This window comes from Hippoglossus stenolepis, chromosome 11 (assembly GCF_022539355.2).
Source record: "Hippoglossus stenolepis isolate QCI-W04-F060 chromosome 11, HSTE1.2, whole genome shotgun sequence".
Lineage (NCBI taxonomy): Eukaryota > Metazoa > Chordata > Actinopteri > Pleuronectiformes > Pleuronectidae > Hippoglossus > Hippoglossus stenolepis.
In genome coordinates, this window is record NC_061493.1 from 11,583,315 (window position 1) to 11,599,692 (window position 16,378).

The 16,378-nt window shown below is 41.5% G+C and overlaps 1 protein-coding gene across 1 annotated transcript; it reads left to right on the forward strand.

The window, feature by feature from the left end:
• The first annotated feature begins 239 nt into the window (after positions 1 to 239).
• LOC118118155 (fizzy-related protein homolog) lies at positions 240 to 8,106 on the forward strand. The gene is made up of 14 exons (XM_035171079.2): positions 240 to 405; positions 1,403 to 1,476; positions 1,949 to 2,077; positions 2,247 to 2,310; positions 3,247 to 3,377; positions 3,465 to 3,550; positions 3,636 to 3,819; positions 4,504 to 4,569; positions 4,751 to 4,853; positions 4,998 to 5,182; positions 5,295 to 5,528; positions 5,891 to 5,995; positions 6,384 to 6,476; positions 6,660 to 8,106. Exons 2-14 carry the CDS (start codon positions 1,408 to 1,410, stop codon positions 6,699 to 6,701), a joined length of 1,491 nt encoding a protein of 496 aa, XP_035026970.1. The 5' UTR covers positions 240 to 405; positions 1,403 to 1,407; the 3' UTR covers positions 6,702 to 8,106.
• The last annotated feature ends 8,272 nt before the right edge of the window (positions 8,107 to 16,378 follow it).

A 16,378-nucleotide genomic window follows, 5' to 3' on the forward strand; every position in this document is an offset into this window, starting at 1 on the left:
AGGCACGCGCTCGCTCACTCACGCACGCGCTCGCTTTCACATCATTAAACGCGTTTTTATTGTTCACCATGAATTCAGAGGCAGCAGCGGGAGGTAAACAGTGTCCTGATAAAGAGCTCCTGTGTGCGAGCGTGCGTGTGTATGAGAGAGCGAGAGAGAGAGAGCGTGTATGTGTGCGCGTGCGTGTGTATGAACGAGAGAGACACGTTTCCTTAGCAACGGCCAAATGTGCGATTCAAAAAAGCAGTGACGTCACGCTCTTCCCGTGGTGCTTAGCGAACCCAGATTGAACCATCGGCTGAAGGAAACATTTACATCTTCTATGCTCTGTTTTTTAATAGTAAAAAAGCGTCGAACGAAAAACTTTCTACTGGAATCGACGCAGCGAGGGAAACTAGTTCCACGGTACGTAACGGAAAGAGCGCATCGACACGCAGAAAGTGTGAAAACAAGTGTGGATGGTGGACAAACAATGTTGCTAATGGGTTAGCAGGATAGCTAGCGTATTTTACCTTAGGTTAGTCAGCTGAGCTAGCGTTAGCATTAGCCTAGCTCCGTATGCTGCATTATTAAATTATATGTTCTTTGTTTGCAACATTGAATTGTAATAGACAGAGTTGCTGTCTACTTTATCACCGCAGATAAATCCGGGTGTGGGGTTTATCCCCGGGTTGTTTCTACCAGTGTGTCCTGAAGGTGACTGTGAAGTTTGTTTTGTCATTAACAACCACTTTAATGTGATGACGGTCATTAACTCATTTATTTACCTTTTTTAAAAACACACCCGGCTGATAAGTGTGATCCTTCCTCTCCTGTAATAGAATCACCAGCTCGTCTGGTAGCCTTCAGGTTGTGGTCATTTCAATAAGCAGTCATACTAGTCATTTTGACATGTCACAGACACACAGGTTAGTGTTGCTGAAACTACTGGTGGAATAATCAATGGGCTGGTCTGCACAAAACTAACAACTTGAAATCCAATCGTTGTTTTAGTAGCTCGTCAATCTAATGTCAAACCTTTGCAGATTCCGGCTTCTTTAATGTGAACACTCTTCTCTGTCATCGTTTACTGTGCTCATTGTTATTTGTCAACTTCTATCCATAAAGAAGAGTTAAGGAGGTATATATCGATTGGGTGTTAAATGTCCTCGCTATGCTTGCACAATGCATACGCTTTATATATATTTGACTTTTTATTATATTGTTATTGATGAAAATTATATTGCGATGGTTATTGATATTTTTTTACTCGGCCCTATGCTGAGTCAGACTAAATAACCAGAAGTCAGCAAGTCGGGATAAATCTCTCTGTTAGTCTTCTGCCATCTGACATGTTCATTTAAAAACTGTTTTTTTATGATCACTTTATGATAGTGTTGATTATTTATATCATGTTTTCCAGGTATCATGGATCAGGACTATGAGTGCAGGCTGCTCAGGCAGATCAACATCCAGAATGAGAATGCAAGCCCCGTAGTAAGTAAAGAATACGATCACTTGTATTTTTGTCTATTATGTCCCTGTCATTGTGCATTTGAACTAATACTTCCTTAAAAAAAAGGCGTACAGTCTTGACTAGTATAATAATTCTTCTATTAGTCATCATCTTGACTATAGTATACTGTTTGCCCCCCCCAAAGTGGATTAAGTAGTAGTATTAAGATGGGCGGACAGGGTGTTACTCTCTGTGTTGGCAGCGTAAATACTTCAACAGGCTAGTCTCTTTCATTTGACGGTGTCACTAGTGTTGAGTGAAAACAAGATCTTACCAGCCAAATGACTGGGTTTTGTGAATGTTGCCTCCTGTTGTTATCGCCTTCAACAAATGCACCATCTGCCACCTAAATGATCGTCCTGTTTTGTCATCAAGTTTTCAAACCACCGTCTGAAGCTTGTTTGTGTTTGTCCTCTAGTCAGAAAATGCTCTTTTCTCTCCACCCCTGTGTAGAAAGCTGTAGGTGCTGCGCGAGCTCTAACACCCACCAGCTCCCCCCTGTCCTCCCCTAGCAAGCATGGTGATCGCTTCATTCCCTCCCGGGCCGGAGCCAACTGGAGTGTCAACTTCCACCGCATCAATGTGAGTCTGCTGTGAAACACTCAAGCCTTTCACTGTCTTCTTCTTCCACCAAAAGAACAATGATCTCAGGATGAACATAAAGTTTTAGCATTTTCTGTCAATTAGTCTGTTGTAACTTGCTCAGATTAGGTTTCAGAATGGTTATTCATTTGTTTCAATTTTTTTGCAGGAAATTGAAAAGTCGCATAATCAAAATAGGAAAACCAAAGATGGCACGACAGACAGCAACAAAGGTAATCAATATACTTTTCTACCAAGAGAGAAGAGATTCAAGCAAATGAAAATGTATCTTGACATGATAACTGGCACCAATATTATGAAATATTCTGCTCTGCTATTAGGAGACAGGTGCGTCCTTCTTTTACTGCAGACATTTTAAACTGTTCTTCTTTGAGACATTTCATTTTTTTTGTCATTGCTGTTGGAAATTTTCACAGATGGCACCAGTTTGTTGCTTTATCTAAAAGACTTGAAACTGAAAACTCTTGATGTTTACTTGTTTTACTTTAATTGTAGCCTTTCAGTATGTTGTGTATTTAGAAATCCTGCGTATTATGACTCCTGAGATAACATAAACATCTGCGTCACCAAAATTAGAGGGTATACTGTTTTAAACACAGCTAAACCCACTAAAAAAGGCAATTAACTTTTTTTCCATCGTCAGTAGAGGAGTTTGCCTTTCACTTTTTACCTTAGTGCGTCATGTTCAACAGCATGAATGTGCCGGAAACTGTGGCCCTCTCTGGTCAACATAGCATGTTCACTCAGGTCTCATGTTTCCATCCCTGCTGATCAGAGCCGATTAAAACCTGTGCCCACTGCAGAGTCATTTGATCCAGGTGTGAATGCCGACTGTATCCATTTCAGACAAAAGCCAGATGTTGGCGGGCGTTAGTGGGTTTTCTAACGAGTGGAAAAGGGTCTAATAATGATAATATTAATATATCATGTTTTAACCTGTGATTCTCAGCCCCAAACACAGATATTATTCTTTGTTGTTGCTGGATATTTAGTGGGAGTTTTCACCGGTATCTCTGTCTGCTGGGGTCTGAGTTGATCCTTTGACCCTCTTGTTTACTGAGTGTAGGCAGGCTCATGGAAACTTGAGAAATGAAATTGCAAAGGGAGAAAACCAGTTTGAAGTGAATAATTTCTGTCTCTTCCTTCAGCGGATGGGCTGGCGTACTCGGCTCTGCTGAAGAACGAGCTGCTAGGAGCTGGTATCGAGAAAGTCCAGGACCCGCAGTCAGAAGATCGCCGCCTGCAGCCGTCCACTCCTGCCAAAAGGAGCCTTTTTAGTGTAAAGACCGTTAACACAGCTCTACTCTACGCTACTGGTTTTTGCTGTATTTTTCCTGCATCAGTAATCATCTGTTTGTGTTTTTAGTACTCTGTCAGTGCAAAGAGAGCTCTGCCAGAAGAGGATGGAAATACAGTATCTCCATATTCTCTATCACCTGTCAGTAGCAACAGGTAACACATCAGATATTAGCGCTTCAATTCAAGAGGAAAAGAGCCTAATATCCCTCCCTCACTATTTTGTGTTGTTGCATTGCAGCCAGAAACTGCTACGGTCGCCAAGGAAACCTACGCGCAAAATATCCAAAATTCCGTTCAAAGTTCTGGATGCTCCAGAGCTTCAGGATGACTTCTACCTCAACCTTGTGGACTGGTCCTCTCTGAATGTGCTCAGTGTTGGACTGGGTACCTGTGTCTACCTGTGGAGTGCCTGCACCAGCCAGGTGTGTGTGTGTGTGTGTGTGTATATGATCTGACTGCACTGAGCAAAGCGGCCTGTTGAGACCTGGTATTAACATCCGTCCTGACAGATCTGATCATTTTTTGTTCATACCTGGTATTGAAATGCATCCTAAATGACCACTTGTGATTGGATTTCGCTTCCCAGCTCTATATGTAAATAAACATGACCGTTATGAGAGACAAAATTATGTTGTTTTTACTCATTTTGAGTTTACAAATGAGTCTTATGGTGTTAGTGTGTGTGTCTGTGTCTGAGCAGGAGTGAGAGAGAGATGGAGAGAATGAATGCTGATATTTTTTAACTGTTGTACCAATTTAAGAAAAGTCCACCTTGGAATTTGGTCTGAGTGATTGGATCTCAGGACACATTCAGCTGCGTTGAGACCTGAACTTAACGCTGACCACTTGTGATCGGATTACTTAGGACGAATGTTACTTCCAGGTCTGAATGGGGTCAAAGAGGCCTGAAGCAGTGGCCTTCACTGTGGTTACAAACAATCTAAAAGTATAAATTTCTCCCTCAAATGTTTCTAATCACACTGGATCTGTACACAAAGGCTTTTATTGCCTCTGTGTCATACACATTAACTAAAAGAGTCTTTAAATATAATGGAACTGCTTTCTGGATGCATGTCAATCTTTTTGTCTCCTTTCCATTTCTTTAGGTGACACGTCTATGTGATCTTTCTGTAGAAGGAGATTCAGTAACATCAGTGGGCTGGTCTGAGAGGGTGAGTTTCTCAGTTATCTGTTGTCATCGAGGTTACACTAACCAAAAGAAAATATGGCTGAGATTCACTAATAATCTGACAAAGAGTCACTGTGTGTGTGTGTTCCGATTCATCCTTTCGTGAGCTAGTTTTTTTTCTTTATACGTCAGTTTAATATTAAAAGTGTGCTGTCTATTTTTAGGGTAACCTGGTGGCAGTGGGGACTCATAAAGGCTACGTACAGATCTGGGATGCAGCAGCGGGAAAGAAGCTGTCTGTACTAGAGGGACACACAGCCAGAGTGGGTGAGTAGAGCGAGGCTGTCGTGACGGAGGCAGTTGCCGGAGTTGAAACATCATTGCCTTCGTTTTCTCGCAGTTGTTCAGCAACATCTCTCATTCATGGTCAGTGAATCATCTTCGCTTGGATGTTTCATTCTCTGCTGCCAGGTGCGTTAGCGTGGAATGCCGACCAGCTGTCGTCAGGGAGCCGTGATCGGGTGATCCTACAGCGGGACATCAGAGCCCCGCCTCTCCAGTCTGAGCGCCGCCTCCAAGGACACAGACAGGAAGTATGCGGGCTCAAGTGGAGCACGGACCATCAGCTGCTTGCATCCGGTGGAAATGATAACAAGGTACGCAGACAGAGAATCTCACCTGTACTTCTGCACCAGCACCACGTTCAATTACCACAAACTTATTTCCTTTCCTTCCCTGGCCCTACTTGTTTCATTCTGCTGTCTGCAGCTGCTCGTGTGGAACCACTCGAGCGTCCTCCCGGTGCAGCAGTACACAGAGCACTTGGCCGCAGTGAAGGCCATCGCCTGGTCTCCCCACCAGCACGGCTTACTGGCCTCTGGTGGCGGCACCGCCGACCGCTGCATCCGCTTCTGGAACACTCTGACAGGCCAGCCGCTGCAGTGCACCGACACCGGCTCTCAAGTCTGCAACCTGGCCTGGTCCAAGCACACAAACGAACTGGTGAGGGTCCTCAAGTCTCTGATCTGGACAGTTCTGTTGTGAAGAAGATGCAGAAGCAGAAAAGTGTACATTGTAAAAGGAACTACATCTTTGATAAATTGTTAATGATGTTACCTGGAGTCAGATGAGAAGATTAAATGTGCTTTACTGTTCACCCAGAACTTAGCATTCAGTGCATCCTGTTTTCATAGTAAAGACGCCGGCTTTGCACACAGTAGTTATAAAATATGCAGGTTACTGAGATGCAACTTGTAAATAACAGTTTCAGATAACTGTTATTTTGTATAAACTTTGCTTTCAACCATTAGCAAAGCCATTTCACTGAATCTCATATTTTCCATCATTTTCTAATCATCCTGCAGGTCAGCACTCATGGTTATTCCCAGAACCAGATCTTGGTGTGGAAGTACCCCTCGCTAACTCAAGTGGCCAAACTCACAGGGCATTCCTACAGAGTTCTCTACCTGGTCAGTATACTGTACACTATGTGTTTGTTTATGTTTGTCTGCAGGACGTCGATCCAAGGTTACAAAGTACGACAAAGTAAAATACCTTGAAAAGACTTGAAACAAAATCGATTGTGGATAAAGGAAAACTACCAGAAACATGTGTTCTCTAAAAGAAGTGTTAGTAGTATTCTGATTGTTCATATATTTTTATAAGCGCAGATTTATGTTTTCATTAACTTCTGAAAGTTTTAATTATTAAACATCCATGAGCACTTTCCTTCTCTGAACAAGCAGCAGCAAATCCACCCACACAAAAATTTGAATAGATCGATAAACAAGGCTAATGAACCGATTACATGCTGTTGTTAAACAGTCTCTTCAGTGTATAATAAAGAGTTGTGTTCAGGCCATGTCCCCTGACGGAGAGGCCATTGTGACGGGGGCTGGAGATGAAACTCTGCGGTTCTGGAACGTCTTCAGCAAGATGAGATCCACTAAGGTATTTACTCCATTTGTTCTCACTCATATTAACGTCTTGCTCTTGGTTTTGTTTTGTGCTGTTCTCTTCTCTCCATTTGTTAAATCTCTCCATTCGATTTCAAAAACTGTTCGACTATCTATATCCTTGATATTTTTTCAATGGTCTTTTTCTTACTTTCTTTTGTCTCCCTCCCTCCTTCAGGAATCGGTGTCGGTGCTGAACCTCTTCACAAGGATCCGGTAGTGAGCACGCCCCCTGTTCTACGAGGGGAACAAAGGCGGGAAGGGAATTCTTTGTTGCATGTGTCGAGCTGTAAGTTGGCGCCCTTCTTTGAGTCTTCACCTCGGTGGTCTACGGAGGACCTCCCCTCGATTGCCCTTAGTTTATTGAGCCGAGCTGTTTTGCTGGGAGGTTGGAGGATCAGGAGTGTGGAGGGCAGAGGACATACGTTCAGTACACACAGTATTCCACCTCCTCCTGAGTAATGGTGGAGCCACTGCCTCCTCCAGGCCACCAGAGAGCTCTGAGGATGAGGAGGATTTTAGGGGCTTTATGTCCCTGGTGCGATTTATGTTTTGTTTACAGACTGACGTTGTGCGTACCTGCCAAATATTAAGTTTGTCTTTGATTGTCTATTTATTTTATTGAGTTGTTGTTTTTTTTTACTTATTTTAACCCAAATTCTTACTCGTGTGTTTGTTTCAGAGGCTGTTAGATCCCCATTATGTGTAACTGCAGTTTTTGAGCGTGTTTGGCTTTGTTCAGGTTTACATAAACATCCAAGCTTGTCTTTTTGTATTTTACCGACAGGCAATAATATCTCATGTACACTGATGACAGATTTCATAACACTGTGCCATTTCAAGGAATGATAACGGTTGGCCGAATGGGCCTCATCTCCTTTTTTTAAACATGACATTAAGTTCATTTTACTTAAATGATATTGAGCAGTTTTGGCAAATATTGTTTCATCGTTTCTAAAGAGAAGTCGGCACATCTTAGAAGAAAGTAACACCGTACTGTAGAACAGTCGCTTACAGAAATAATTCATGTTCAAAATTGAAGATTTTAATGTGACGTGTGTGTAAGTCTTGTTTCTTAAATGATAATCAGGAAGGAAAGTAAAGAAAAACACTTGAGTTTATCAGATGAGTTTGAAATGGTAACTAAAGTGCACAGTTACAACATTTCAAATGAGACCAGGCAGCTGTATTGCTGTTCTGTGACGTGTCGACTAAGATATTCAAGCTTGGGGCACTTGTCTTTGCTACTTCAGACCATTTCTGTGTTGAGCAGTCATGCTCTTATTTTTTTTTTAATCAAACAAAATCATCTGTAGCATTATTTCCAATTTGGGTTTTTTGTTCTTCCCCTGTATGAATGTTGGAGTCAGCTAGCGTGCCACATTTAAATGAATGCTATTTATTTGTGTTGTGAAAGGTTCTTGTACAGAGGTGGGATGTTTGTTTACTAATGTTATCTGAGGGGAGGTGAAGAGCAGGTTCACTGCTAAACTCTGTGGAAATTTACTTTAATACCACTTCAACATCAAGACGATGCTGCCAACTTGAATTACAGAAAGAATGTTAAGAAGAAAAAATATTTCTGTACTGAGAGATAATCAACAATTAAATGACCATATCTTGTACCCTATGTCGTCGCTGTTTTATTGTCCCATTACCAGAGAGTGGATGTCAATAAAATCAGGCTGCTGCTGAAATCAAGACATCTCTCAATATTTCACATCCTTACTGTCTGTGGCACTCACCCCTAAGCCCAGTCATTTCCTAGGAAGAGGTAAATCTTCATCAACGTCACACAAACATACAATAATATATTTGATTTAATATATATATATAATAAATACTCGACACTGGAGAAAATCCTTACCCAAGTACTTCATGGCTTTGTTGAGGACTATTTTTCAACTGCAGAGTAACACACATTGAAGATTTGAGTATTCACAACAGCAGGATGTAAAAACACTATAATACAGGAACATTTTAAGAAATTTTTATAGCAATATACGTCAGCACATCAAGTAATGCTTCTCTGACAAATAGATATGTAAGATACTCAAGTTGTCACATAGCAATAAATGTCATACTGAGCAAAATAAGTACAGACAAGTGGTGTATTTAAAGAAAGTTAGTAAGTGTATTAGAAAGATGTTGGGCAGCCATGACCTTCAGTTCTCCATCTTTGAAGCTCTATAGTCCATCACTAGAAGCTTTATAGTATAAATAGTCCCTCATTTGGTGTTTGATGAGGAATCTAACACATCAGATCAAAATCTCCAATAAATGTCAACTTAATTGTGACTGTGCTAGCTACTCTATTCCATATAACTCGCATAGTTTATAAATTCTGCTGAATCGTTTGGTGTCGCCCTTTTTTTTAATGTTACCTGTCTGAATGTTGTGGCTTTTTTTGGCGTCAGAATACAAAGTGAACACCAGAGGGAGCTCTCCCATGAGCAGTTTCAACAAACACTGCTGCCACCCCACTTGCACAATCAGCATCAACCACCTTAAAGGTGAGAATCTGATTCAGAGCTCACTAGAGGAAACTAGCAGCAGTAATGTTGGCTGCCTGGGTAACAGGTTATGAGGAAGGTCAAACATCCCAACAGACAGATAACATCACCACAAGGTTATCTGATTTCACTTCATCCTGAGTTTAGGACCACGTTTGTTAGGAGGAGAGTTTCTAAAAGCCGCAAAACACCCCGTGGCTTCACCTTGTTCCCTGGAAATCTGTAAATATTTATCATATTCCCAGTTCGTCCCACGCAAGCATAGTTTTGACCCAGAGCATGAAAAATAACAAATGTTCACCACCTCCCAAAGCTCCCACACGTCTGCTTGTGCCCTGTGGCCCATCCAAACCCACTCTTACACATTTAAACAGCAAATGGATTTGTATCAGTGTAAACAACAGCTGGAGGCTCTAAATGCACCAAGAAAAAAAAAAAAGGCATCTTCAGTGATTGTGCTCCAGTGTTTTTGACAAATTTACAGACAGAAAACAGCAAATCGTCCTCGGCCAGGGCTGACATTCACAAAGGACAGAAGAAATAATGAAGAACACCAATTTCAATTTCATGATTTCAAAAGGTGAAGGTCTTTATCCTGGAGTGATTTTTTTTTTTTCTTTGGTGATGAAGATCAGGTACCATACGTGACTCAGCTTCTCCAAACACCACAGAGAGCCCGAGCCTTTTCTCCCCCTTCAGACTCCATTATAATGTCATCTAAATAACACGCATGGTCCATTATAGTGATCAGATAAATCACCTGAATGGAAGACATTCAGCACGGTCTCCCAGCTCATCTGTGGCTCTCGGTGGGCAGATGTTAACATTAAGCCCTGAAAGAAGAGGGGAGAACAGAGGGGGATGGCTAATATGCATAATCCTACCTCCTGATGTTTCTATCAAGAGGCACAGAGAGCGATGTTCGTTATACAACTAAAGCCTCACAGCACAGAGAGCAGGATCTTCCCCCAGGTTCCTCGCTAAGCCCGTCTCTTGAGTTGCATTGATAACCAGCCTACGAGGGTATCAAAGGAACACGGCCTTTGTGATAAGTAATGGTTGCAGCCACCCAGACTCCCGTTTGGTCATTTTGTCAGAGGGAACAGAGCACGGAGAGGGTCACTCGTGTGCCTTATGTACAAATAGACACTATAGTCCCTCACCCCTGAAGCACCTTTGCAATGATAAATGAGTGGCGTGCTTTTTTCCACAGCCTGTAAACTGTAATGAGCTGTCGTCTGGCAGGTGTCAGAGAAGATGCTCTGATTTGAATAGCTCCCTCTGGGGAAACAAAGGGATCACAGAACAACATAAAGATTTGGTGGAGGCTGATTTCATGAAGATTTTTGTAAAAACAGGCCACACACGCGACGCTGAAAGCAACGGGAAACATTTTGTCATGGAGCCATTTATTGTTTTTCTTGGGGGGGGGAAATGAAATTGAAATTGTCCTTAAATTAACCCCCGCTGTAATGTCTGCTGTTGGCTGATACAACAAAATAAGCAGGTTCCAGTTTTATTTAGTAAAAATACTCCATAGTGCCTTGAAAATATTAACAGTTTTCTCTGAGTGTAACTACAAATCACTTTTGGTTTCATATTCTTGGTGAATAGACTAACATTGAATGAGGAACAGGATTATTCATGTCTTTGTACAAATGTTTTAAATTTTGCAATAAATCTGGATACATTTTGAGTTATTTCCTATAGTGTATGTATATAATAGTCTATACGTCCATATGATATATATACACATTATATGGATACTTGAAGACTTCTTTAAGGCGAATCCATATATCTAATTCTTGACAAAGGTTTTTAATATTAAATGCTTACTTAACAGTTTTGTTATATATTATATGTTTCTTTATTTGTTTTATTTGTTTGGCTGTTAGATAGCAACATTACTCAAAAACTCCTGGATGGATTTCCACGAAACAGGTTGGGTCAAGAATGAAACCATACATTTTGGTGCTGATCCTGGTCAGGGGGCGGATCCAGAACTGTCTTTACACTTCCTTTAACATTGTGAGATGAGGCGTATTTAAGGGACTGATATCTAAGTGTGTCAAATTTGGTGCAGCTTGGTTGAATTCAAGGAGACGGTTGGGCCTGGGCGGAGGTATACGCTCTAATGAGTACTATTTTAGTTGTGATACTAAGGCTAAAACTATCCACTGCTTAAAGATAGAATTAAGTCAAATTTTCACATTTCAATTAGTGCATGTTAAAGGGAGGAAATGCTTCCTACACATCATTGTGTTTGGTGTCAGTATAGACTCCCACCTAATCACTGTGACAATAAAGCTTACTTCATGCAAACACGACTCTCGGGACTAATGCGGTCACTGTTACTCAATACAAAATCCAATACCAGTGATTTCAAACCAAACCTCTACCTTGTTCTCTACCATCCTACATTAACTGCTAAACTGTCAGGAGGTTAAAAAACAATGAGTAACAGTAAAAGTTGATTATTATTATTCTACCAAGTCATTTAAAAGGGCTGCAGTGAGAGAATAATAGATGAGTTCTGATTATCATCTCCTATAAATTGCAAAAGAGACTTCTGACAATTTCTCTCAATGGACAAAAGGTTCCAGTTCCAGTGTATGGGAAACCCTATTTTAAGACAAGATAAGATAATACTTCATTGACTGTTATATTGTTTCTATAATATATAATATAAAAGCAGAATAGAATAAAATAGAACTATATAGGAACAATAAGAAGAATGAAGTACACATAGGTACACAAAAATGACGGCAACCGGTACATTGTCTGATGTGCTTGAGCTTGTGGTGTAAACAACTTCAAGTGGTACAATGAATCCGGTATTGTTATGTACAACAGAATGAAAAATATAGTAAACAGAGCAGAAATATGGTCCAGACTTGGATATGTAATGTATAATAAATCATGAGGTCATCTTTTGCTACAACACAAAGACGACGTTAGCTTTGAGAAAAAAGCTTATTCATTCATTATTTTGTGATGCAGTTTTTATGCATTCATTTAAGTTGTACGGTCATTTGTGTATTTCGTGTATTTACTGTCTTTGAGGTTTATCCTTGACTGAACAAACTATACAAACACGTGTTGTAATTATATAATGTGTATATAAAGTGTGTGAATGTATTTTCACTGGAGGGTAAATCAGCAGGTGTGTTTTGCAGCAACTCAACAATTTGTTGTGTTGTGGTTGTGCAGGTCCCACAGCCCTGCAGGTGTGTAACATTCCACTCCTGTTGTTTCCATTGCCAGTTAATTAGAGGCCTAATCGGGAACTCAACAGTTCAGCTTTAATACAATCACATCTGCTCTTATGGGACGCGTGATTTCAATTGAGTATTAAACATATTTTCTATGTTTCCATATACAGCCTATGTAATTGATTCCATCTATTAAAAATAGGGAGTTCAATGGCATTAATTAGAGATATTCTTGTGTATCTAGAGGCGCTACAGCCGACACACTTAAAACCTATAAATCAACACTCACTTCACAACGCCAGTGAGGAGTAGGATGCAGTATGGGAGACAAACAAATCATCAGAAGATTTTAATCATGACATAATTTCAGATGACTCTCGGCAATCATGAGCCGGTATTGGTGACAAGCTGTTTTCTTAAAATAGAACCCAGAGGGGTATATTCCACCCATGTACACCCTGGGCCTCCATATGTTTTATTCATACGCGCCCTTATAACCTTCATATAATGTAATTTGGCTGCTGCTTTGGGGCCGCACCCTTAACAAGGTCTGGAGAAAAAAAAGGAAAAAAAGGAGAAAAAAATGGAAAAGAAAAAAGAGAAAGCTCGTCAATTGGCCTCCTCTCTCAGTCGTCACTCAGCAGCGACCCGCCCCCGCCTTGTTCTCTCCGGGCAGCAGACGTATATAAACGCAGCGCTCACGTCCCCCCTCCACGCCAGCCTACCCAGTAACATCACCATACGACCACCATCATTACGCGGAGCTGTGGATGATGGGAGGGCGCACAGGCTCCCCGATCCCTCAAAGAAAAGCCCAAACAGCACCTGTTGTTCCCCGACGATAAACGGTGAGTGCGTCTCTCGCGCCGGAGGGTTTGTGGAGAGGATGCAGGGCTGGTTATTTCTGCAGGATGTCAATATGTTTGCAATGCTTTTTTCCCCCACGAGAGATGAGAAATATGATGAAGCCAATGGATGGAAGAGGGGGAAATAGAAATGGAAATGAAATACCAGCCGCTTCCTCCTCTTCCTGCCTCGCCTGAAGGTGGTGGTGGGTGCTGGATGAGGGGAGGAGGGTGGGGGGGTGAATGTTTATCATGACATGTTGCTGTGATTTGACAGAAAATGTGCCTGAGCTTTTACTCCAGATCAGCACCAGCACCCGCGACACAGGATGCACGTCGCACATCAGAGGTCAACCTGGCTTTAAAACCTCCAGAGAGAAAACTTCGGTGCAGCAACAGGTGGCCTGGTTTTTTTTTTTTTTTTTTTCTTCGCGGGCCGGAGTCGAGATGCTGAGGAGGAGATGGACGCGGAGGAAAAAAGTAGGGCGTCATTCAGCACCGACGCGCTGGACAGCTCCCTGCACGTCGAGGGCTGCTCACTTTCATTTGAAGCTGCGATCAAACACGTTTATTTGCTTCTTTTTTTTAAATCACGCTGACGTGTCTGCTGATTATTAACACAACCAGTTCAATGCAGGAAACTAAACTGGAGATTTTACCAGTGGCATATGCTTGAATGTCAAGAGCCAAAGCAAATATAGTGATTATTTTTCTTTAATCAATACCAAATTGAAATGACTTTATTGGCCATCTGCTGTGGGGTGTACTCTTGTTGCCTTGCTCAGCACTCCTCTTTTCTCCAGTTTGCACTCAAGGACCCCCTCCTGCTCCTCCTCCTCCTTTTATATCCATCCTTCCCTCGCTTCCTACCTTCCTCGCTTCCTTCCTCTCACTAAACTGTCCCCAGCTTCCCATCCCCCTCTTCCACTGACTCCCAGTCTTGTTGCATAGCTACCAGCTCAGAAAAATACTAGAGATGCAGGACAATCTGTCTGTCTCCTCGCTCTCCTCCCTCCCTCTCGCTCTCTCTCAGTCCAGTTGTGACTTATTGGATAGGAAAACACACACACACAAAACACTGTTGTGGATGTTATGCGTTCACACTTCTGTCCTTTTAGTTTTCAGCTTTTAGAGTTTCTGTTAATTACATTTTGGTATTTTCTAAGTGTTTTGCTGTGACCCCCTCTATCTCTGTTTCTCTCTTGCTCTCGTTCTCTGTATATGTGTGTTCCTCACCTCCTCCTCCTCCTGTCCCCTTTTTTTGAGAGGAGCTGAAAGGTTAGCATTACAACAACAAAGGGAGGATGGAATGTCAACAGGCTTCAGAGAGAAATAGGTTGAGGGGAAGCACAGAGACAGGAAGTGTCTCCCATCTCCAACATCTAAAGTTCACAAGCTATCAACACACCACTCGCCGGTGGTCTAACGCTCTGCACACACATATATCCTGAAATGCTCCCTCCCTCCTAATATTGGTGATATAATCAATACATAATATTTTTAACAGCAGTACAGTGGAGGAAATGTTGAGGCGTAAGTACTTGGAGGCTCGGTGGTGTAAAAAGCTTGTCCCTTTTTCTTTTTTATTACAGATTGAAGCAGTTGACGTGGACAGTGAAAGGAGGGGACGAGGAGGGAAAGTGTTGGTGGTGCTGAGTGGAAGACTAGTGATTTTGTTGTGACGCTGATGATAGAACAACAAGTCCCAGTCTGCCTCTCAGCACAAGCAGGGCTCTTCAGTCCACGTCAGCCTGCACGCATCTTAGGTTCAGAATCTGTTTGCTGGCTCACTGCCGGCTTTATTCAGGAAAACGTGAAATCTGCCCTTTAAAACTCACGAACAATGTTCTGATCCAGCCCTGATGTGTAATGTGTGGATTCAGATATGTTAATTACACTCAAAAAAATTGCAATCAAAAGCATCATTTAACTGGCGATATTCATTGAAAGCTGCTCCATAACCCTGGGGAAATTCTGTAATAACGACACACAGGAGCACATTTTGTTCTGAACAGACTCGAATAACCTGGTATTACTGTTTTCAGCTCATGTCTAAATGTTCATCCATTAATCTGTACTGGAACTCGCCTTTTGTATATGTGAAATAAAAACCTCTCAATTTAAACCTCTGTTTCTGCCTTTTCTCACATCAGTACCAACATGCGGGTTAGACCTGAAATCCTCTCATTCAACACACACTGGATGCAGAGAAGATAACAAAGAAAACAAAGCCCTCTCTTCAGTCCCCTCTGTTCTTCTATAACATATGAACCTTCCTTGATGAGATGACCTGCTGACAGAAAACTAGATGCCTTACTATTTGAATTTATTTGTTTAATCGACAGTGACATTGTTGTAACAGGTCGCAGGAACTTGATACACAAGTGATGTGATGTGTGTGGGATTTCTAGCCAAGGCTGATTTGCAATCCCTGGATCTGGTTCAGCTTTTCTAATCTAAAAAGGTCACAATACATTGTTAGAATGAAATTATGAATTAATCAGACACAGATGAAAGACATTATCAAATGAGTAAAGTTATCATGTAAGATTACTTAATTTGACATTTAATGTCTTCAGATCTGTTTATTCTGTAGGTAGGAAATTCCAAAAATCGGTTCCTATATGTCCTCCATCAGTAAGAGGGGTGTACATCTCAAGTGGTTAGCACTCCTGTATGTTCAGTATGTGACGGCTCAGACTGACCATGAGAATTAAAAGGGGAGACAGGTTCCTAGTTTTGCAGGAGAGGTCAACATGGTGGTGAGTGTGTAATACACACAAAATAATGACGGTATCAAAAAACAACTATGAGAGTCAAGTGTCAGGATCCAAGTGTGAGTCTGACCTGAATTTCTACAAAGTGACACTGCCGAGCTGCATGGTGTGAAAGAAGACCAAGCAGTGTGAACTTAGAAGTAGTGTTAGGTCCCTATAGGATCAGAAAAAACAAGGAGCGAGCATCTATCCTTGTGAGTAAGTTTTTTTTTTTAGCCTGTGCTACATTTTAGTGCCATTATTTAGTCTTTGTAAGGGGTGGATGCAGACCTGGGCTGTTTTTTGAGTTTTGATTAATAAATGAATCATATTAATCAGGTTAGTAAACAGATTAGAAAACAGGCCGGAGCAAATAAAAGATATACAGTCACCACAAAGACCCAGAGGTGTGTTCACACATCGGTGAAGACACAAGTCTGATCCTGCTCTCTGACACTATGGTCATGTGGTTGAGGAAAATTAACTGACAGAAGAGAAGGAAAAATCCAGTAACAGACACAGACAAATAACACCAACACACTAAGATACTGTAAGGAAAGCATAGATAAAC